This window comes from Rhinolophus hipposideros (genome assembly GCF_964194185.1).
Source record: "Rhinolophus hipposideros genome assembly, chromosome: 3".
Taxonomy (NCBI): domain Eukaryota; kingdom Metazoa; phylum Chordata; class Mammalia; order Chiroptera; family Rhinolophidae; genus Rhinolophus; species Rhinolophus hipposideros.
Genome location: NC_138049.1, coordinates 74309401 through 74332548, shown reverse-complemented (window position 1 = coordinate 74332548; position 23148 = coordinate 74309401). Strand labels below are relative to the sequence as shown.

General features: G+C 41.1%; 1 protein-coding gene across 2 annotated transcripts in view; it reads left to right on the top strand.

Annotated features, from left to right (window-relative positions):
- KCNQ5 (potassium voltage-gated channel subfamily Q member 5) overlaps positions 1–17379 on the top strand; it is a 534612-nt gene extending 517233 nt beyond the window's left edge. For both annotated transcript variants that reach the window (XM_081041006.1, XM_081041007.1), the window contains 3 exons: positions 9979–10110; positions 11925–12051; positions 12886–17379. In XM_081041006.1, the coding sequence (XP_080897132.1) occupies positions 9979–10110; positions 11925–12051; positions 12886–13848 (1222 nt within the window). In that variant the 3' untranslated portion in view covers positions 13849–17379. The remainder of the gene's footprint in view (positions 1–9978; positions 10111–11924; positions 12052–12885) is intronic.
- Positions 17380–23148: the final 5769 nt, after the last annotated feature.

Sequence of the window (23148 nt, the reverse complement as noted above, 5' to 3'; positions counted from 1 at the left end):
GAAATCTACGTAATTATACTAACAGTTGTCACCCCAATAAATTAAAAAAAAAAAAAACATAGATGAGGTAGGTGTCAAGAATTTTTTGAGAACTAGCAAAGACTCATCAACTCCTCTAAATTGTTCAGATCTGATCACCAAAGAGAACCACTGCTGATATGTCAGAGTTTCTGAGGTGGGTTATGCAAATCAGTCCTCGCTCTAACCCTGGGTTATGTGATGAGGGTCTCCACTTTTCTTGCCTTGTGTTCTATTCTGAAAAGCATGGATGGGACCATTCTCTTCACCATCCCCGAAAACGCATTTTCAACTCTGAAGTTTTCTTAAATCTCACTTGGTACTTCAGACAAGACTACTCCACAAATAGAGAAGAAGAGGCACGTGTTTGTCATTGTGGGTTCTTGTTAAATCTACAAGCCGTTTCAGCATCCCCAGTTGTTAATTGTGCTGATGGCATCGTCACCATTTTCACAGAGGTGAGCAATCTTTGTTTGCAAGTCACTAATAAGACATTCCTGACAGCACGTATATGCCATGTTACAGTAAAGGACGCTGCTGGAAGAACATTTTATGGATCATTTAGCACATATTTTTAAAATCAGCTAATATAGTCCCTGGAATATTCTTTTCGTTTGTTTCGGTTTTGAAGATTATCGTGGCCACATCTTGCTTTGAGGCTGCATTAAACTAGTGTTTTCACTGAAGATGCATTTACTTTGCAGCATCTAATTTTTAACCTTTTATTTGGTTGTAATTTAAACTGAATCTCTTATTTATTGCCATGACTGAAATTATTCAAGAGCAATCAACATGTGTGGTACATTTTTTACTTACTTATTACTAAGATTTTATACTCCTAGGAAAATAAAATTCCCCAATTTAGTTACTATATCAGTGTTCACAAAATCCTCGGAGGAAAATGAACCATTGGCGGACTTGCCTGGATCCAGGAGTTCTCACTTGGGTTTTACTTCCTCTCTCTTTAAAAGAAAACCCAACAAAATGTACAGGAGAGCCTACTAGATCCTGAATATAAAGCACAACAATGACAAGCATTAGAACAACCCTACTCCCGTGGTGGAAACAAAGTGACCACAGAACTTTCCTGATCCCTAAGTCAGCCAAGTGAGGTATCTGCTGGCCGCTGCAATAAGAACATCTTATAGACTGTATAGGAATGGAACTAATTTGCATGTATCAAGCGTTGAAAGCAAGAAAATGAGATGGGTCAGTTACATGCAGGGACTCCTGGGGTTCCTTAGTCACTGACTAGGAGCCCAATTTGAGATGAAAGAAGGTTGAAGCAGTCTTAGATATATAATTCTCTAACTAGTTTTGACGGGTTTTCAGAGTCTAAATACTATATATTTGACTCTCAAACAATGTGGGGTTAGGAGCACTGACCACTCCTACCTTGGGTCCCAATGCAGTCAAAAATCTGCATATAATGTTTGACTCCCCAAAAAACTTAACCGCTAATACCCTACTGTTTACTGGAAGCCTTGCCGATGACATACACAGTCAATTAACACCTTTTGTATGTTATATGTATTATATACTGTATTCTTGAAATAGAGTATGCTAGAGAAAAGATTATTAAGAAAATCATAAAGGAAAATACATGTGCAGTATTTGTTGGAAGAAATCTGCATATAAGTGGACCCACGCAATTCAAACCCATGTTGTTCAAGGGTCAATGGTATACACAAATGCAAATCTGTATTATTGAATCACGTTTACGAATTGATAAGAAAATAACATTAATACATCATCCAAACAAGTAATACGTGTACCTTCAACAGTGATTCAAATTATTAACTTCCATAGTACTCATTGTCTGTTCCATTTGCTCGGTGAGCAATACTATCCCTTGACCAATCTCTAAAAGGTGAGAGAGGGCTACTTTGGGAGAAATTCAGTGATCAAAAGCCTCTGAATCACCTCAAGAATGAGCCCTAGGGCCATTTGCTTTTAAAGCAGATAGAGGCTATGTTTCTCATAGAGCATCAGAAATCAAAGGATACAGTTTTCCAAACAGGGAAAGAGGGTGTTATGGAATGCACATCTGTAAAGTAAATCAACCCAACTAGCCAACATAAAGTAAGAAGAGGGATTGGGAGGAAAAACACACATCCACACCAAAAACATATAATGGGGCCATTTCTAGAATATAGATGGGGGCCAATATAATGGGGCCATTTCTAGAACCTGGAGAAATTTGGTAGTCTACCGCAGAGATGGGGGTGCAAAGTGAGTAAAGGGCTGGCATCTCCTCCAGCAACTGTTTCCCATCACCTCTTCCAGTCGGGGTCAGCCCGCCTCTCCTGCACACCCACACCATTCATGCTCCCCACACCTTCCATGCACAACATGGATTGTGACTGTTTGCCTACTTGTCTGTCTGCCCCACTAGCCTGGAAGTGCTCAAGCAGCAGGGTTTATTTCTTCATCAATGTATCCGCAGAATCTAACACAGGGCCTGGCACATAGTAGGCATTCAGTAAATGTCTGATGGGTTGGTGAAGGAATGAATGAATTCTGGAGTCCTACTCGGCAGCTCCATTGGGGAAGCAGCTGCATTGAGCTCACCTAAGGAGTTCCAGGCTCTGAAGAAGTAGGCTCTCGAACCCTCTCCGTGCTCCCAGTGCAGAGCTGATGCCTCCCACCAGAGCCACAGAGGGGAAGACACTGGACACCAAGTGACCCCTGGAGGCTTCTTTGACTCCTCCTCAGTGGTCAGTGCTCCTCAACACCTAGCACAGTGGCCAGCACCTAGTAGGTGCCTGATGGATACTTATTGAAAGAATGAGTGAATCAGTCACCCCGCACTCCTTTTTGCGTCTAAAGTAGTTCTTTGAAAAACTAATTGAACTTCTTAACTACTTCCTGCATGAAAACTTCAAGCCTGACTCAGAGGAGGAGGGCCAGGAAGCATTTGGGTTCTGACTGGAGGCCTGACACCCAGGCACACTGCCCCTCTGCCTAATGCGTGTGATTTGTGTGACCTCGAAGACTTATGCAAAACCCACCATCACTCTGGTGCATGGATGCAGGGATCATGCAGATTGTTCTACCCCCACTACCCTAATCCCTCTGCTTCAGTAATTCTCAACCTGGGCTAGCTGCATGTTAGAATCACCTGAAGAGTTTTATAAAATCTCTGGACCACCCCCTGGATCAATTAAAACAGAGTTTCTGAAGGTGAGATCCAGACATCGGCATTTTTTAAAGCTCCCCAGCTGATTCCAGTGAGCAGCCAAGCTTGGGAAGAACTGCTGTCTTTACAGTCAATCAATCTGCCTCTTCAGTTCACAGTCGGCTGAGCTCTCTCCACCCTGCCCAGGGTTTGGCCGCGGTCCGGGCCCGTCCATCTGTTTGGTGGCGGCAACAATCACTGCCTCTGCAGTTTTCTAATCATTCTTATCTCTGCATATTCATAGGCAATGTTTTTACCCTGATGTAGATAACTGGAACAAGACTTTTGCAAGATTTTGTAACTCATGGCAGCACCACCACAAATGCACCTACATTTCCTTATAAGTGCACATATGTTTGTGTGTATATATAGATATATTCTACCCAGAGTTTAACTTTGCTTTATTTTTTCATGCTCAGAAAATTGTATGAGCAGACTTCCTTCAGTTTCAAAACCAGGTTCCAGTTTGGGTTTATGATGAATCTTTTTCCCCCTCTAGTGGTAGTACTGAGACACGTCGGCTTTGTGCAATAGGTTTCCTTCTCTTGGACTCCTAGCCTCTTAGTTCCCGTCAGAGGAGGCTGGCATTAGGGCCTTTTGCTCTTTGCTGCTATATTAGTTCTGGGGGTGCAACATATCCTCATGAAGAGAAGAAGCCAATGAGAATGTAACTTACTCCTCAGCTTTTATCAGTTGTCCAAAGGACCTTCCAACAAGACCAGTAAGAACAGGCCATTCACTTAGCAAAATTTCATTGAGCATCTATTATGTACCAAGCATACGTGAATAACAAGAGCCATTTCGTAGCAAAGTATCTTTTCTGTTGTTGTCATTTTGTGTTAAAATATTCTCTTAATATTAAGACAATAGTAGAACACTATTGTCTAGTGTTCTACAAGAGCAGCATTAGAAATACTGAATGTCAACTTTAATTTTAAAAATATAGTCACAGGGATATAAAGCAAAACACAGGGAATATACTCATAGTCAATAATACTGTAGTAACTATGTACAGTCAGATGGGTACTAGATTTATTGGGGTGATCACTTTGCGGTATATAATGTCTAATCACTATGTTGTTTTATACACTTGAAACTAATAATTAAGAAAAAATGGAGATCAGCACTGGAACCAGATTGGTTCAAATCCCAATCCCACTCTTACTAGCTGTTTAACCCCAGGCGAGTTACTTAACCTCTCTGTGCTTCAGTTTCTTTATATGCAAAATGGAGATGACAATAGTACCCTTTTCGTAGGGTACTATTCATAGGGTACTGCCTGACATTATTATCATATTAATCATTAAATGTATTTACAGGTCCTAATTGTACTCTAAAATGATTTGCTCAAACCTCCTTTCTACCAGGCAATACACAAATTATATTAAACTTCTTTTATAAACATGTAAGAGGCCATCAAGATCTTCTGCCTCTTTTTTCCAGGGCAGTTCTCAGGCCTCGGTTTATTTCCAGTCTCAAGGCATTTCCTCATGGCTCTTCTTATCTAGAACAGGGTTTGGCAAACTACATTGGGGGCCAAAAGCCAACCCAATGCTTGTTTCTCTAAATTGTTTTACTGGAACATAACACTTGTTTATGTATGCATGGTCTCCCATGCTACAATGCAGAGTTGAATGGTTTCAACAGAGACCATACACCCTATAAAGCATAAAATATTTACTGCCTGGCCCTTTACAGAAAACACTCTCACCTCTTGTCTAGACTAGGAGTTGCTCTGGATTTATGCCCAGCGGCATTTGGAGAATAAAGGTCCATAACATTCAGGTTATCCTATGCGAGAACCAAGATGGAAAATCAACGTTCCCTCTTCTACCTGGACTCCCCTAACCCAGGACTCCTCTAACCCCCAGCTTTCCTTCCTCCCTGTCACTTTGTAGCTGTTTTAGTATCTGAAATGCAATGGTCGTAAAGAGAAAAAAAAATTGAAAGCCCTTTCAAATTCAGTCTGACAGCTACTTTTGGACATTTTCTTCAATTTTCAGCATCCTCATAGCTTGCCTGAAATTGAGAATTGTTGAATTCTGGGCTTCATTTCTTCCTGCAAATAACCAGAAAATGGCCTACTCATTCCTTCTGTTTGCAAATGTTCATTGTGCAGTTGTAGCTAGTAGCTGGGAAATATACACCGTTAAGCAAAACTAACAACTATCGTGACACAGATATGTATATCCTACAACCAGGGTATAGTAAGCAGAGGGCCCCTAGAATTTCTGGTAAAAGGGAAAATATTACACATTGCGGGTGGGAAACCCACATTAGCCATGGACTAGATCCTAGAGAGGACCCTTTGAGAGAATGGAGGTGGCAAATATGAAGGGCAGAACGCATTCCAAGCACGAGACCCCCTATGGGAAGACTAAAATGGATTTGAGTTGAATATACTAATGTGGCCTTGGATTGACTTGTTTGCGAGTGTCGGGAGTACAAGAAACAGAGGCAGTCAGACCAGTAAACAGCCAGACATTCTCCCTAACCTTCCAGAGGTTGCCTGCCATGACCCGCCCTGTGATGCCAGCTTAGTGAAATGGTAACAAACACAGGCCCTGGCATCAGCAATAACCTGCCTGTTACTAGTTGTGTGACCTTGGGCAGGTTATTCAACCTCCTGAGCTTTTACTTGACCCAATTAGCAAAGGTGGGAAATTCTTACTTATGTTGACATCATGCAGGTAAAGTCCTTAGTGTACTGCCAGCCATCCAGCCAGGGTCTCACCATTGGAGAGGCACTCCACATTAAGTTGAGGAGGACAAGATATCTGTGTCTTACTCACCTTCATATCCCCGCTATACAGCTCTGTGTCCAGTAGGTGGCAACTGGGCGCTCATGTGAAGTTGGTTGCGTTGTAGAGCTAGAAGTAGTTTTAGACATCCCTGTGATGGCCGGAGAAATGAGGAGATACTGCAGGAAGCAAGGATGACAGCACTAATCACAAATGCTTTCTCGGACTTAGCTTAGTGTCTCAGGTGTTCTCTCTACCTTCTGATTTTGACCATTGAAATCATGTCCAGTCCCTGGAGAACTGAGAGGGTTTAGGTAGAGGGAGGGAGGCTAAGGTGATTGAATGGTGCAAACATCTTTAATCACCTGACTCTGATGACCAGGGGTCTTCACTCAAAAAGATCATTGTGTAATGGCTAAAATGGTCAGGAACCCCAAGGACTTTGCCCCCTTAGAATGACATGATTTTTGGAAGCACTTAGAGTAATCTGTTAGGAATAAAAACTAAAGTTTTACCGTTTTAGACTTTAACCACATGTTTTCATCTCTGTTTTCTTTTCTTTTTTTTTATTTATTGGGGGAAGGGGAACAGGACTTTATTGAGGAACAGTGTGTACTCCCAGGACTTTTTTTTTTTTCCAAGTCAAGTTGTTGTCCTTTCAATCTTAGTTGTGGAGGGTGCAGCTCAGCTCCAGGTCCAGTTGCCGTTGCTAGTTGCAGGAGGAGCAGCCCACCATCCCTTGTGGAAGTTGAACCAGCAACCTTGTGGTTGAGAGGACGCGCTCCAACCAACTGAGCCATCTGGGAGCTCAGCGGCAGCTCAGCTCAGCTCAAGGTGCTGTGTTCAATCTTAGTTGCAGGGGGTGCTGCCCACCATCCTTTGCTGGAGTCGAGGAATTGAACTGGCAACCTTGTGGTTGAGAGCCCACTGGCCCATGTGGGAATCGAACCGGCAGCCTTTGGAGTTAGGAGCACGGAGCTCTAACCGCCTGAACCACCGGGCCGGCCCTCATCTCTGTTTTCTTGATGGTCCTATGATACTATGAAATTCATTCGGCCAACATAATTATCTCCCATCAAACACATCCCCCTCCACTCCCTTGACAGTTTCTTGTTGCTGTTAGCTCTCTCTTCACATTTGGCACTTACTAGGTTACAGTACGATTTATTCTTTGACATTCAGTGTTTTTGTCTTTCTCCTTACTTCCTCATAATGACAGCTTATTGTGGTGATTTAATGGCTTTGTGAGATGCTAATTATATTAGTTATCTAAGGAAAAAGAATATTATATTTTTATGATTTTCAGAAGTTCTATTTAAATAACTCTTTTCTAAATCAAGCAGGGTCGTAACTATTAATGAATGAACATTTCTTTTACTGTAGGAAGTTTTTTATATTTGTGCAAGAGAGTCAACGGCTTATGCTGTCCCTGAAATGTGCCTGAAGACTTCAGATCTATCCTAAGGCATTTTTTTAGATCTCTACAAAGAGTCTGCCTTGTCACAGAACACAAATGACTTTGAACAACTAGAGAGTAGCTAAGGCTCACTCGTTTCTTCAGCAAGCATTTATTGAATCTGGAATACTTGCCAGGGATTGTGCAAGATGCTACGGTAAAAAACACAGGCTCTGACATCAGTAAAACAGTGGGTGAGATATAATGCCGCAGATCTAGCTCCAGGACAGCGCATTTGAGAACACAGAGCAAGAACATCTACCGCCATGGGGGAGGTCAGGAAAGATTTCCTAGAAAAGTCGATGCTTGAACTGAATCTGGAACAGTTAGCGTTTTAGGGAGAGTGACAAGACAGAATCCTGAGAAATGAACACTTTGGTGACAAGAAAATCCAGAAAGGCTGGAGTGCATGCTGCGTGTAGAAGAATGAATAGAGATGAGCATCTGGGGAGAGAAGGCAGGAGCTCCCGCCATCTGTTACCTTTTCCCTCTCGAGTTACCCACCCAGTCTCCTCGGCAGAGCTTCCAGACAAACAAACCTCTCTTGCTTATTAAACTCTGTACCAAGTGTTGGATTCTCAAGGGGAGAAAACATAACCTTGCATTCAAGGTCTTCATATAATCTGGTGGAGGAGGCTGCCATAGAAGCAAATAATTACAATGTGGTTTGTTAGGTATTAAAATGTAGAAGTTGATAGATAAGTGTTAACTGCTTTGGAAAAATCACAGAAATTTCCATAAAAGAAGTGACTTTAGAGCTAGGTTTTAAAGTGGTATTAATGTTGAAAACACAAACGACAACCAAAAAACCATCTAGGAAAAGATGATTTTCCCTTTTCCCTACACACCTAAGCACCGCTAGCTACTTTGAAGACAAGCAAAGAAGGTTTCTGGGCTATTAGATTAGATTTTCTCCTGGTTTTATTCTTAATGCCCAGCTTAGAGGATCTTTTCTTTTTCTCTTTCTTTCCTTCCTCCTCTTCTTCAACAAACATATCTTTCTGCTGTGGGTCAGGACTGTGCTAAGCTCTGAGTACAAGATGCTAAAGAATACGAGCAGTACAGACGGAGCAGTAATGGGAGTAACAATAGCTAACATTTTTTTAAGCACTGACAGTTAAATAAAAGAAGTCCATCCCACCTTCACATGGCTGACAATCTAGTGTGGGGAAGCAGATATTTTCTAAATGATCACTCAGGGCCAAAAATTTCACAGGGCACCTATTGCACTATTTTTCTCAGTTTTTCAGTATAGTAGACTAAGCCCCAATCAAACCCACATGTTGATAAACAGAAAACCTATCCTGAATGAAGACATTGGTGGAGAAAATGTGGTAGAAAGAGGGAGCAAGAATATTATGGATATCCAAGGATATCCACATTCTTATTGGTACTGTGTATGGGGACAGATATTAACTAGATGTATTGTGGTGATAATTTTGTAATATATATAAGTATCAAATCATTATATTGCACAACTGAAACTAATATATGTTATGTGTCAATTATACCCCAATTTAAAAAGAATCCATATTATGGATAAATGATTCAGGAATAATTAGGATACAATTAATTTAAAGTTAATACAATTACAAGTTAGAGTCTGGGGCTTTGTAACCAATAAAGCAATTTGGATTCCTTGCAATCAGCTCTCATTTAGGATGGGTAATGAGTATTTTCTATTTAAACGCTACATTTGTTCCTAATCTTCCCACGTTCCACCAAGGGACAACAAATTTGGGTTCGTAGAGCCTCATTGACTGATTTCCAGCCTGGGATCCATGAGTGTGATAATGGGAGTCTATGAGCCATTTAATAGTTGAAAAAACACCAAGACTTAACATTTACCTGCACAGACTCATTAAAATGTTATGCTTCTTTGCTTTCTTCAGGAATTATATCAAGTTCCTGCAGTCACTGGTTATTTTAGGGAGCTTAGCTATTCATGGCATGGTGGAATTTATTGGTCAAATGTTGTTTTAAAACATGGGGTAGGCATTGTAATAAAAGAGATCTCTGGTTATGAAAAGCTTAGACATCCAAGCTTAGTTGAAACAAAAGGAACTTGGCCAGCTAATCGAGCAGAATTCTGCATAATTAATTTATGAAACAAAAGTTTCATAAATTTCTATACAAATGTACATTTCTCTAGAGAGAATAAGAGAGTTTTACAGATACAGCTGCATCTCAAAAATGAATCATTACATAAAAGACCATTTTAACAACTTTTATATTTTATAAGGGATGCAATCCCTAGATGTTATATCTTGGACTTCTGGGGGTCACATAAAAAAGGTAGAATTGCTTTTTGACTTTGATTTTAATTCAGGGTTTCAATGAACATTAACAAGGTACAACACTTAGTATTTAGTCTTTTTTCAGTGTGTTTTTCTACTTCCAACGTGTGCCTCACATGAGATATTCTTACATTGTCCACTATAATCACAGGCTTTTACGTTGCATTTCCATAAAATAAGTTGATGCATGACTTTTTTCCCCCCAGAGTTTCTTATATTTACTAGGAAGCTATTTTCATAATTTCTTTTAACAAAGTTATATAAATATGTAATATGTTGCTCTTACAGAATTATGAAATTTCATGTTGCAAAACGGAAGTTTAAAGAAACATTACGCCCATATGATGTAAAAGATGTCATTGAACAATATTCTGCTGGTCACCTGGACATGTTATGTAGAATTAAAAGCCTTCAAACACGGTAAGCAAGGAAAATGTTACTTGTTGAAAAGGAAAGTCATAGAAACTATATGGAAGGAAGTCTATAGCAGAGAAAACTCTTAAATTCCGTATTTCTAATTCATTTTAGACTTTACTTTTAACATAGATTGTATTTAAGGATGTAAGTCAAGCATTCAAAGTCTCCAACTCTACAGTGTCTCAGTTTCCTCATCTGTACAAATGGGCGTAATGTTAGAGCTTGACTCATAGAGTTATCATGAGGATTGAATGAGTCAACACAAGTTAACTGAGCACTCAATAAATGTTAATGTTTGCTCTGGTGTCATTTGAATTATTGCTGCTGCTGCTGCTGCTGCTGCTGCTGCTGCTGCTGCTGTTGTTTTGCTATTATCTTAATCCTAACCATCCTTCAGAAATAAGCTAGTCTTTCTCTTTCGTTAACTTTACCCATCTATCCAGCCCACAAACACAGACCCTCCCCTTCTCCAACCTCCTACAGCATTTTGAATCTAATACAGGCCATAAATGCACATGGAATCTTGGTATCCTGTGCCAGAGTCAAGACTGGAAAATGACTGGTTGGCTTTTGTATTGTTTCCTGGTTGCAAGTTTGTTCTCCTTGCTCATGCCTAAACTGGTCCCCTCCCTCCCTTCATGTCCTGTCCTATACGATGCTAGATACACACTGTCTTTCCAGTGAGCGGCTTACTGATTAAAAGGAACGCGTTCAATGTGTTATTCCAATTGTGTGATTGTATTATCTTGAAGCCAAAATATTTAGTCAATTCGGTTTTGGGGTTTTTTTTTAAGAATCTTGCTTTACTATCAGGTACAAATTACCAGCATTTGTGATTGAACAGTTTTTAAAGTACAGACTGAGTCTGAAACATCTGTTTATATGCTCACAGCACACTTCTCCCAGGGTGAGGCATATACCAGGCCCTTAGTAAAACACTTGTTGATCAATCACAATCTGTTCATTCATTCATTCATTCTTTCTTTCTTTCTTTCATTCATTCAGCAGATAACTGCTGAGCCTGTAATAAGTGCCAGGCATTGTGGACATCCAGATATTAATAAAATAATGATGGCTATCCTTTTGAGCTTTCCATTTCATAGACTAGATGTCATGACAGAAGGTAGGCGCTGCCTCTATTTCTATGCAGACAAAGTAAACTGGAAAGTCGAGTCAGTACTCCTGATAATTCAGTTGTAAAAAGGAGAAAGTACTATAATCCCCATTTAGGCTGATCAAGTCTCCTTGGAAATTATTTTTACTCATCCTGTGATCATGTTACAATCTTCGCCTTGGTGGTTACGGTCTTCTAAGTCCTTTAATAAAAGTATCTGTGGCTCCCAAGGTGTTTATAAAATCGAACTGCTAAAGAATTTGCAGAACTAACCCTGAGTTTCTAGCTCATGTAGAGTATATTCTCCAACTAGAATTCCAGTAGCTTTCTTATCTGCTTATCTCCCACATTATGAGAAGTACAATAAATGTTCATGGAATAATCTATTCTATTAACATGAAATAATCATAATTATGATTTTGTAATATTTTAAGTAGTTGAATGCAGGAACTACTTGGTCAGAGATGGATACAGACAAATTGCTTTGTAGTTTAAAACAATTTTGCATCATGGATCAAAAAATCTCATGTGTAATTCTCACATTAAGAAACTAAGCAAATCAATTGGAACAAGTTCATTTTCATTTTGTCATACATAAATTAAAGATAATTGCGTGTAGTTTTTCTTTTAAAAACACTTCTTTCTGGCCCAGAGCAACCTCTATCTTCAGCATTCATAATCAGATCTCCTCTTTCTCTGATAGCGTTGATCAAATTCTTGGTAAAGGGCAAATCACATCAGATAAGAAGAGCCGGGAGAAAATAACGGCAGAACATGAGACTACAGATGACCTCAGTATGCTCGGCCGGGTGGTCAAGGTTGAAAAACAGGTACAACTCAAAGATACTGGTTAACTTTTTAGCCAAAATTTTTTTTTAATCAAAACTGATTATAGGTAATTGGATGTATTTTAATGATTAGTATATTTAAAAAGAAATAAAATCAAGAAAGAGTGAATGAAATTAAATTTTCTTTGTGTTAGACAGTGTTCTGTAACATATTTGGATTTCCATATAAGGAATAGAAAATGTCATCTCATCAAACAGGAAGCAGCTGTAGATTTTCAACAGTACGATAAAAAGTATTTGTTTGGGTTATTTTAATTGTCTCTCTTTTAGGTCAGTCTTAAAAAAAAAACTCATTAGTGCTGTTGTGATCCACTGAATGTTGGTTGATCCTGAGGCTGTACCTCATACAAAGACAATTTTCTAGAAATCAAATTGCTCTCCCAATTTAATCATAAATATTCTAGGTATTAATTCTGAAGCATTTTGTGCCTTTATTTTTAAATTCAGAATCACTTAGATTGATGTTTAAGGTCTTGATTTTATTAGAGGATAAGTTCCTTACTACAGTGCAGTGGAGGTCCAGAATGTCTGCAGAGAAGAGGCTTAGGACAGGCCACAAGTGTGCATTTTAAAGAATTGGGAGAGAGGGGTGCCAGTGGAGCTTGTGGAGAGGCCGAAGCAGCCCCGCCTCTTAGGTCCTCCCACCATAGTCAGACATCACATTCTAAACCGGTACTAAGTGTCAGGACTGCATTACACTTTACACTCAATATTTAAGTATATTGGCACAACTTGACTTCACTTTCTAATTCTAGACGTGGATCCCCTTCTTAAAAACAGGTCCTACTCATATCTAACCATTTCCCCCATTTTTAGGTACAGTCCATTGAGTCCAAGCTGGACTGCCTGCTAGACATATATCAACAGGTCCTCCGGAAAGGCTCCGCCTCGGCCCTCACTTTGGCCTCATTCCAGATCCCACCTTTTGAATGTGAACAGACTTCTGACTATCAAAGCCCCGTGGATAGCAAAGACCTGTCCAGTTCCGCACAGAACAGCGGCTGCTTAACCAGATCAGCCAGTGCCAACATCTCTCGAGGCCTGCAGTTCATTCTGACGCCAAATGAATTCAGCGCTCAGACTTTCTATGCGCTCAGCCCTCCTATGCACAGTCAAGCGACACAGGTGCCAATGAGTCAAAGTGACGGCTCCGCAGCGTCAGCCACCAACAACATTGCAAACCAAATAAACGCGGCACCTAAGCCAGCAGCCCCTACAACTTTACAGATCCCTCCACCTCTCCCAGCCATCAAGCACCTGCCCAAACCAGAGACCCTGCACCCAAACCCCGCAGGCTTACAGGAAAGCATTTCTGATGTCACCACCTGCCTTGTTGCCTCCAAGGAAAATGTTCAGGTTGCACAGTCAAGTCTGACCAAGGACCGTTCTCTGAGGAAAAGCTTTGACATGGGAGGAGAAACTCTGTTGTCTGTCCATCCCGTGGTGCCCAAGGACTTGGGCAAATCTTTGTCTGTACAAAACCTGATCAGGTCAACAGAGGAACTGAATATACAACTTTCAGGGAGTGAGTCAAGTGGCTCCAGAGGCAGCCAAGATTTTTACCCCAAATGGAGGGAATCCAAATTGTTTATAACTGATGAAGAGGTGGCTCTGGAGGAGACCGAGACGGACACTTTTGATGCCACGCCGCAGCCTGCCAGAGAAACTGCCTCTGCCTCGGACTCTCTAAGGACTGGAAGGTCACAGTCATCTCAGAGCATTTGTAAGGCCGGAGAAAGTCCCGATGCCCTCAGCTTGCCTCATGTCAAACTGAAATAAGTCTCTCATTTTCTTTCTAGGCATAGCAGTTCCTTTAGCCATACATATCATTGCATGAACTATTTTGAAAGCCCTTCTAAAGTGGAATTTGCAAGAATCAGGAAGAACATGAAAGGCGGTTTATAATCTTTTAATTGCATGAAAATGCATGTTTCCGGATGGCTGAAATTCCAAGGTACATCAGCATTAACCCGCTCATTTAGGAACGTACCTTGAGTTAAAAATACTGAGAAACCAAACACCGCTAATGCTGTGGGGTGTATGAAAATTAGGTCATTTAGCAGATTTGACTCTGTATTTTGAAATTATGGGAGTAAACACCTTCAAATTTCAGCCATTTCTGCTTTGCAATTAAATACAAAATGCATTTTCAAAATTAGGTCATCATGTATATTTAAACACAATGGCTATCATCAATGGCTGCTAACAAGGTATCAAGTCAAGCAGAATTTGGGAATAATAGAAATGGCTGCTTATTTCAAGATATATTTGCCAACCCATTCCTATTCAGTCATGTTATTATTAATGTAATTTGAATGTCAATTTGTGTGCTTTTGGTGATTTAACGCTGTGGCAAGCAATTTTGCACATCATTTTCACGTTGTTCTTTATGATGAGAATGTTCTTCAATAAGAAAATGTGCAAATCCTGAAATTCAGGGCCAGGGGGCATTTAGACTGACTATTTGACACATTTGACTTCATAGAAACATATTCCCTAATGGCTGAATCAATTTTGTAAGTGGTCAACTTCCGTACAAGCAAGTGAAATGCTGATCAATAGAAGGCCCGTGTGCCTGAGCTGATCTCTTTGCTATGGCGCCACCTCAGGCTTGCCAATACTGCCCACAGAAAGGGGAAGTGTGAGGAGCTGTTCCCACTAGGTTCATACATAGGAAGGATCCCAGGGAATGAGGCATGTGAGTGAGGATGAGACGGGAAAGGCTTGAGAAGAGCCCAGACACAATACCCGGAAGTAAGTGAAGTTCAAGAAATTGACTTCCCCTGAAAGGGCAATGAGAGAGAAAGAAACCAAAATAAAAGTACTCAATTTTTTTTAGAACATGAATACTGCTAAGGAATTCAACTACCTAAACGTCTTATTCTTATATATAAACAGAGAATTTTGCAAGGTATTTATTTTTTAATATGCCCTGAATGTTTTTTGCTATTATGTAGTACATTTTGCATATGAAAGACTCAAACTAAACCCCCTTTACCTTTTATACCATAGTGAACATTTTCTATTCTCCCCAAGAATGTTGCTCCAAATCTTGAAATTAATGGTTCAGCTTCCTGGCATAAACATTTACAGTTGGAAGCCAGGTAACACTGGCAGGGTCCACAAATCAAAACACATCATCATGTACAGGGACAGCAAAAAGCCCAAGAGAAACAAAATGAAAAATTACTGACCTGAAAACAAGCATTGGTGACTGCTCGTTAGAAACCAGTCTGGCTGTCTCAGATCAGTAGAACTTCAGCCAAGGTGATGGCCTTCAAAAGGGAAGAAGTGAGGCAGCATTTCAGTTCAGTTCAACTCTAGCCACAGAAGGACTTTAAGAAAGTCCCACCCCCTCCCACCCCCCTGGTGTGGCCGGTTAGCTCAGTTGGTTAGAGTCTGGTGTTAATAACAACAAGGTTGCCTGCCAGTTCGATCCCCACATGGGCCACTGTGAGCTGTGCCCTCCTTTAAAAAAAAAAAAAAAAGTCTCCCCCCACCACGCCCTCGCCCCTTGGCAGATAGTGCTGCCTCCAGAAAAGCTTCAGCAGCCCCAGAAGATGAACTAGGCACCCAAAGGCAGGAAGAGGCCATGAAATCCACCAGTCCTTCCCAGCTCTCCCACAACCGGCCTTCTCCATCCCTGATTCTTTCCTTACTTTTCTTCTCCATTAACTACTTATCAGTTTCCTGCCACTATTTTGCTTCTAAACTTCACCAGGCCTTAACCAGCTTCCATACCCAAGTAAACCACTTCTCCATTCTACCTAAAATGTGCTTCTCAACTTTTTAAAAGACTTGTCCCTTTTGATAGACACTGAAATTCTGAAAGCTCCCTCTTCTCACCCGCCCCTGAATTCTGACGCACTCCCCTGGGGTGTGTTGTTCAGAATCTTCTTGGCTGCTTAGAGACACACAGAAGATAGACTCTAAATTTTCCACTCCTGTTAAAAAGAGTTTGTCAAGCTTTTAAAGCATGTATCTTCATTTTGGAAACATAGAGTCTTAGTAAATTATTAAATGCAATTTTTAATCTACCCATGTCTCCACCCAACCTGAAGTTGTGATACACCCTCCGGAAGGAATTGCGTGCACGCGCACGTGAGCACACACACATGCACACCTCCACTGACATAAAGCCAGACACCTGCCAGGCACTCAGAGGAAGAGGAAGGAGGCAGCAACTTTCAGGGAGCACTGATTCTTGGACATATTCTGTCCTAGGTCAAACCCCACTGGCAGCAGGAATTCTGAATGTATTGGGGACCCCTCCATAGGCCTCTTTAGGCCTCAAATGCAGGACAGTTCCTCCAGCATTGCCGAAGACAGAAGGTGCAGAAACAAAACCTAGAAACATCAGTGAGGTCTTAATCATAGAAAAATGTGATAAACCACGTTATGAAAAACTTTTATTCATTGAAGCCATGGCCATTTTGTGTCTATCTTATTCTGGCACAAAAATTTTTGGATGTTAAAAGATAGTTGTATTGTGTGAAAACTGCAGGGTTCTTCTGTCTGTTGTGTTTCTCTCTGTGGAGTTGAGGGGTCTCCCATTTACACTTAGCAAAGTCCCATTGATCAATCCCAAATGGCATCTTGAAGCACAGTTTAGCTGAGCACTGAGCAGCCAGCCACATGCTTTCTCAGTTCAAGTGGTCTGCCTTCTTCAACATGCAGGGTTGATCAAGCTGATACTTAATTGCAAACATCCCTGATATGAGGTTAACTTAAAAATGTTGCTATGTGTGATTTAAATGTTTGCATTGTGTCCAACTAAATTAATATCTGTACATAACAAGTTTGTTTAAAGATACATTATTGAGTTTTAAAGTCGTTATCTCCTGTTCTAAGGTGCCTTTCTCACCTCCCATTGACTCAGTGACTCTGAAAGTTCTTAATTTGCAGGTAAAATAAGTCTAATAGAAAGGAGGAAATCAGGCACAAAGTGACTAACATCTCACGCTTATGTGCAAAGCAAAACTATAAGGAATGATGAAACCTGAGCAACTACATTAATGGATCACTTAAGAAAATATCATAAATATTAACTTATCTCCCCAGAAGCTGATATTTTTTTGCCTTAAAATGACTTGGTTGTGTTTTTGTAAGAGAAACGTAATATAATGATGTGCATTTAAGTGAGCAGTTCTAAAAGACATGTATGACAATGCAATTGTCTGTTTCCTGAAAATAAATCAGGAATACCATATCCATTTCAAGCTACCATTAAAATGTAATTTCCTTTGCTCTCTTCTACCGGGATTATTTGTTTTCAAGTAAAACATTAAAAAGATGTCTATAAACAGCTAATGTGACTGCTTTTATCTGAACTAACTGGTTGATACTGAACTGAGTGGTGGCAGTGAACCAAACTGCCTGTATACCAATTTTGAGCTAAAATATAAAAAAATATTTTTTCGCAACGTTGCTGAAGAAATAATTGGTAATTTGGGGAGAGGTTTGTAAATGTTTTTGAGAGGTTCATAAGAAAACTGATTTGAAATTAATTTGATTTTTTTTAGTTTGATATGTCAAAACTAAGATACCAATGTATGTGAGCTTTTTGTTACCTATAATAAAAGGGTTTGCTAAACAAATGATAAGAAATGGGGACCAGGCAGGTACCCAAATGCTGCAGTCCCTTACTACTCAGAATCACCATTTTTAGCACCTACTCAGCTCTGCCTTACAAGGGAAGGGCTTGTGCTCCAAAAGGGATTTTCTTCCCTCTTCCCTAAAAAATCCCATTCTTTCTGTTCCACTAGCAATTTTACACTGTGTCTCCATGATTAATTCCAAGGGAATTATTTTAATGGACGCTGAGAATGTTAGAACTCTAGAACAAAATCAACAAAGCCCTAACAGAGGTGCTTTAGACAGGAGGAAGAAGACTGAAGGAGGGGTACCCTGGGGGGTAATATGAGGGGACTTCCCAACATGGTTCTAATGAGATCAAACCGGTGTGTGCTTATTCTGCCATCTTCTAGAAAGACCAGTGAAAATAAAACTGTGTGTGGAACATGCTTGCTTGACCAACTTTAAAAGTGTAAGCTGCTTCCAAACACTTTAGGAACTACATTAACAATACCTCTCAGCACTGCCATTTAAAAGGAAAATATACTAACAACAATTATTTTATCCTAACCATTGATAAAAACAGGCACCCAGACCTTGAAGTGGCCACTTTTATTAACTGAGTTTCAAATGCTTTAAGAATCTAGTACAGTAAATATTGTTTCTTTTTAAATTTTTCTATTTTCATTAATTACAATAAGACTTCACCTTAAGCCTACCTAATTCCAAATTATTGAGGTTTTTACTACATTTCAAATCAGAAATTTATCAGATGCATTATGTGCAAACTATAGGTTTTTCCACTGACCTGGAAATCACAGCCCCACAAAACCGGTAAATGGAAAAAATTTTCTTGTTCCAACCAATAAATAGTAACTCTAAAGTTACGTTGGTCTGATATATTTCTCTTTGCCCATTCACGTGATTCACTTCATGTCTATCACAATTTTGTTGACCATCCTAGAGTATGCTCTAAAATAGACAGGAGGGTTCTAGTTTTCCCACACACTGTCACAACTACACCGACTTTTTTAACTTTACACCAATATGCTTTTTTTCCCCACTTTCTTCCGCCTCCCCCAACGCCCATCACTCCGGTTCAAGCAGTCGTTTCTCAGTCTAGTTGTGTAGGACACAGCTTCCTGGCCCATGCTGGTATTATGAGCCTTGCGCTCCTCCCCGGCTGAGGCAGTCTGTCGCCAGTAGTCAGTTGGCCACTCACAGCAGCTCACGGCAGTCCCGCGGCAGCACTAGATGTAGAGGACACAGCTCATTGGCCCATGTGGGAATCGAACCGGCAACTTTCTGCATTAGGAGCAGGGTGCTCCAACCACCTGAGCTACTGGGCTGGCCCCATGACATGCTTTTTGTATTGTTAGTGATGCTCATCTCTCCATTACTTGCTGTGTCTTCCTTCCTTTTCCTTTGCCTACACTGCTGTGACTACATTCCTGGATTGCCAATCCCTGCCCAGCCCCGTGGCCCCAAGGAGATACACCTTCTTCTTGCTACATACAGCTCAGGGCACAACTCACCCTCATGTGAATCATGAGAACATCACCCACACACATCCCAAGTCATAGATGATTCTGAGCATCTCTGAAGCTTCTCACCTGAGCCCTCTGGGCAAAGTTCCAGCACTGCCTCCCATTACCAGAGATCCCACCGTGGGCAGGACTTCGTGGGGAAGCCTCTGCCACTCCAGGATGGGAACTCCCTACCTTTAAGAAAGTCTGTTCTGCTCTGGATCCCCAAGGCCCTGGGGGGCTCCTGTCACCCTTTTCCTTCCCCATATCTGCAGCATCTCACTCTCACTCTTTCCCCACATAAATATGAATAAGCTTCTCCCATGTGACCAGTAACACTCGAGAACGTACCTTTCTGTATTTTACTCTATATCTCACCTTTCTTTTAGAACCAAATTATTTATAAAATAAATTATATAAGAGTTTTCCATTTCTACATCATCCATCCACTAACCAGCACGTGACAGACCCATGCTTACCCAACACCACAGAAAAACTGCTCTATGAGTTAATCCATGACCTTCTAGAAACTGATTCAATGGACACAGTCAATCAGCATCCCTTTTGGCCTTTCTGAGGTAGTTGACACTGTACCCATTCTTTCTCTTAAGACTGCTTCCCCGTTTGTCTCCTACCTGTCTGGCTCAATCATCTTTATTCACTTTTCCAACTTCCTTCTTGTTTTTTACCACTTAACTGTCAGTGTTCCCACAGATTCCATCATCCCCCTCTTCCCTTTTCTCCTCACCCCTCATGCTGTCCCCCAGGTGGTCTTCTCTGTGATCTCAACTACTAATGCAGGATGAGCCCACCCAATCACATATCTCCTGCCCATATTTTCACCCTTAAGTGTCTTCACTTTGGCCCAAAGTCACTCCAGATCCCCCAGACATCTCCCTCACATTACAACTTAGGCTTTTTACACTGTGCCATGCAGTAGGCACTCAATGTTGAATGAATCAAAGTGTCTTTGTCTCCCTGGGCCTTAGAGTAACTTCTAACCCACAACTTCAGAAGCCTTTCAGTCAAAAGGAGAGTGATCATCAAGCTTCATTCATACTGTCACAGATTTAATCTGTTACTTCTCCTAAAGGTTGTCGTACTTTTTTTTTCCTGTTTTCTTTTTTTAATTAAAGTTTATTGGGGTGACAATTGTTAGTAAAGTTACATAGATTTCAAGTGTACATTTCTATAATCTGTCATCTATATCTCACATTATGTGTTCACCACCCAGAGTCAGTTATCCTTCCATCACCATACATTTGGTCTTGGTACTTTTCTAAAGAGATCTGGGAGGAAATTAATTAATGCCAAATAACTAGTCATCATGTTTCTACAGGACCTAATAGAGCAGCCCCTCTCTCATTCCCACCTAGGCCTCGGCATCTTTGGCCTCCATCCCTCTCCATCCCCTGAACACAATTGGCTCAGACCCTATATATGATGCCCCTGCCTAGACGTTACCCATTCACTGGGAAGACTGACTTCTCTCAACTTCACTGTGGGCTCCAAAACAAAAGGGAAGTCCCATCACCCTTCCCCTATACCTGAGCCCTATAACACCACATTCCTGCTCCCCACTTCTCTTTACTCTGTAACCTACCGATGCCTACCAGGCCCACAGCCAGAGCCGGCCTACAGTCTTTGGATCCCAGACTTTAGAATAACAACCCTGCGTAATGCAGGGTCTCTGGCCCCACTCCCCGCACAAGAACACAGGAAATTGTGAAGCCAAAAAGGAGCACCCATGGAGCCATAGATAGGGAAGTCATACCACTACATACCACTGTATTCTCACTGGCGGTTCAGTTGGAGACACAGGAAGCAGAAGCCACAATCCACCATCCGCTTCTCTGCCAACCAATCAACCAACCCACCCTCAAGGGTAGCCACCACAGTTATATTAGTGGCTAATGGCTGACGGGTAACAGCTGATGGCCACCCAGCCACAGTGGATGGCCATCTGATTATAGCTTATGGCCATCTAATAACTGAGCTAGCACCTTTCCACGTGAGGCCGAGAGCCTGAAAACTGCTCTCTGAGACTCTGTCCCCACACCATGCTTAGTTACTGTCCAGTATTGAGCCAATAAATGCTTCCCAAGTATTATCTCATTTAATCCTCACCACATTACCACAGGTAATGTATCAGTGAGGATGCATTTGGCTATCGGTATAAGAAAATTCTGGCTGAAACAACCTTAAACATTAAAGACATTCTATTATCTAACATAACTGAAGTCCAGAGATAGGGTGGCTCAAGACAGAGTACAATTTGCTCAATTACATCATCGAGGTCCCAGGTTCTTTCTCTCTCTGCTTTCCTCCTTGTTTGCAGGATATTATTAGTGGTTCCTCTCATGGTCTACAACATGGCTTTCAGTGGCAATTGGTACCACATTCCTCCTTGATCACATCTAACAAGAGAGGTGAGGAGGTGAGGAACCCTCCACTCAACTGTGGAATATCAATCCTTTCCTGACACATAATTAGACTAATACAGGTCACATGCTCATTCCTGAACCTGGTAAGAGTCACCATGTGTATGCCCTGATTTGCTTAAGCCAATCAGAAGTCCTCCTTTGAAACTAGTAAGGAGAGATCTACAAAACTATAATTCTGTTAGAAGAAAGTCAGTAAATGGATGTAGGAAAAATACATATATTTGCTTTATCTGTATAGTTACAGGTAGTTACTATTAGATGAGAAAACTAATGCACTGAGAAATCAGTAACTTGCCAAAGATCGTAAAGCTATTTAGTGGTAGAGATAAGGTTTAAATGCATTTAGTCTCGCTCCACTGTTTGAACATTAATACTCGAGCTGTACCCACACAGCTATCTTTGTGACTGGGATTTAGACATCAGAATTACAGCTCCAAGCATGTAGAGTGTTAATTTAATAATTCTTGTGTGAAACTTAATTGAAGGAGAGAATAGTCTTTTTGCAAGTGTCTTTAACACACAAAAGTTTTCCCTTTATTTTATGAGCCATTAATCTTAAATTATCAATTAGGGAATAAGCATGATATTTCCTGTGAGAACAGTATGCTTTGGTTTTCTTCCAGACATATTCGTGTTTTTCTACCATGAACCTGATCTAACTTTTGTATAATAACTGGCCAGAAACCATGAAATTAGCAAATCTTGCTCGCTTTGAAATGTATTACAAATTCAACCATTGCTTAGCACTTCCACTACTCCGCTGCAGTTATGCCACCATCTTCTCTCACCTGGAGTCTGCAATAGCCTCGTGATATACAGGCTGCTGGGAAAAGTTGAAGAGGAAGTGTGCAAGTGAGGACATGTTTAGCTTGCCATAATCTTGGGTAGAGAGATCCAAATATGGATTTGGCATTCAGGAAAGTTCTGGAATGAAGATTCAGGAAGCCGTACTAATCAATTTATTCATGGCTTGTGGGACCTCAGACTCCTTTGCTCCAGAAACCACCCCCTTTGCCCAAACTTCTGGCAGTCAAGGACGATGCCTGGGTACGTAATGTTCACTAGGCTGCCTAGCTGCCTAGGTACTTCCCCAGGCAGGTGGGGTGGGACCATTTTGTGGCATCTAGATACACCCCTCCACATACCTTTCTTCTCTCATGTGTCTGTTTGTAAAGGTACGGGGTTGGTGGGGGGGAGGGGGTGGTCCTGGGGTTCTTAGGAGGGTCCTTTCTTTTCTAGAAGCCTCTGTTTTCAACCCAGAGCAGCCTGACCAGGCTCTGGGTCTGAGAGAAGCAGTTGTGAAAGAGCTGTCTTTTCTGTCTTACTCCTTTACGGGGCTGCCTCCCAGAGGCAGCAAAAGTGGCGCATCACACTTCCCCACATCTTAGCCCCAGACCAGCCCAGAAGCCCCTGCTGCGCCAGATAAGCTTATCCAAAGGAAAGACGACAACACGCCAAAGGCTTTGCACATTGGCTCACTTATTTTATTGGATATCTTTTATGCCCATAGAACATTTTCTTATGTTTAGGAGACA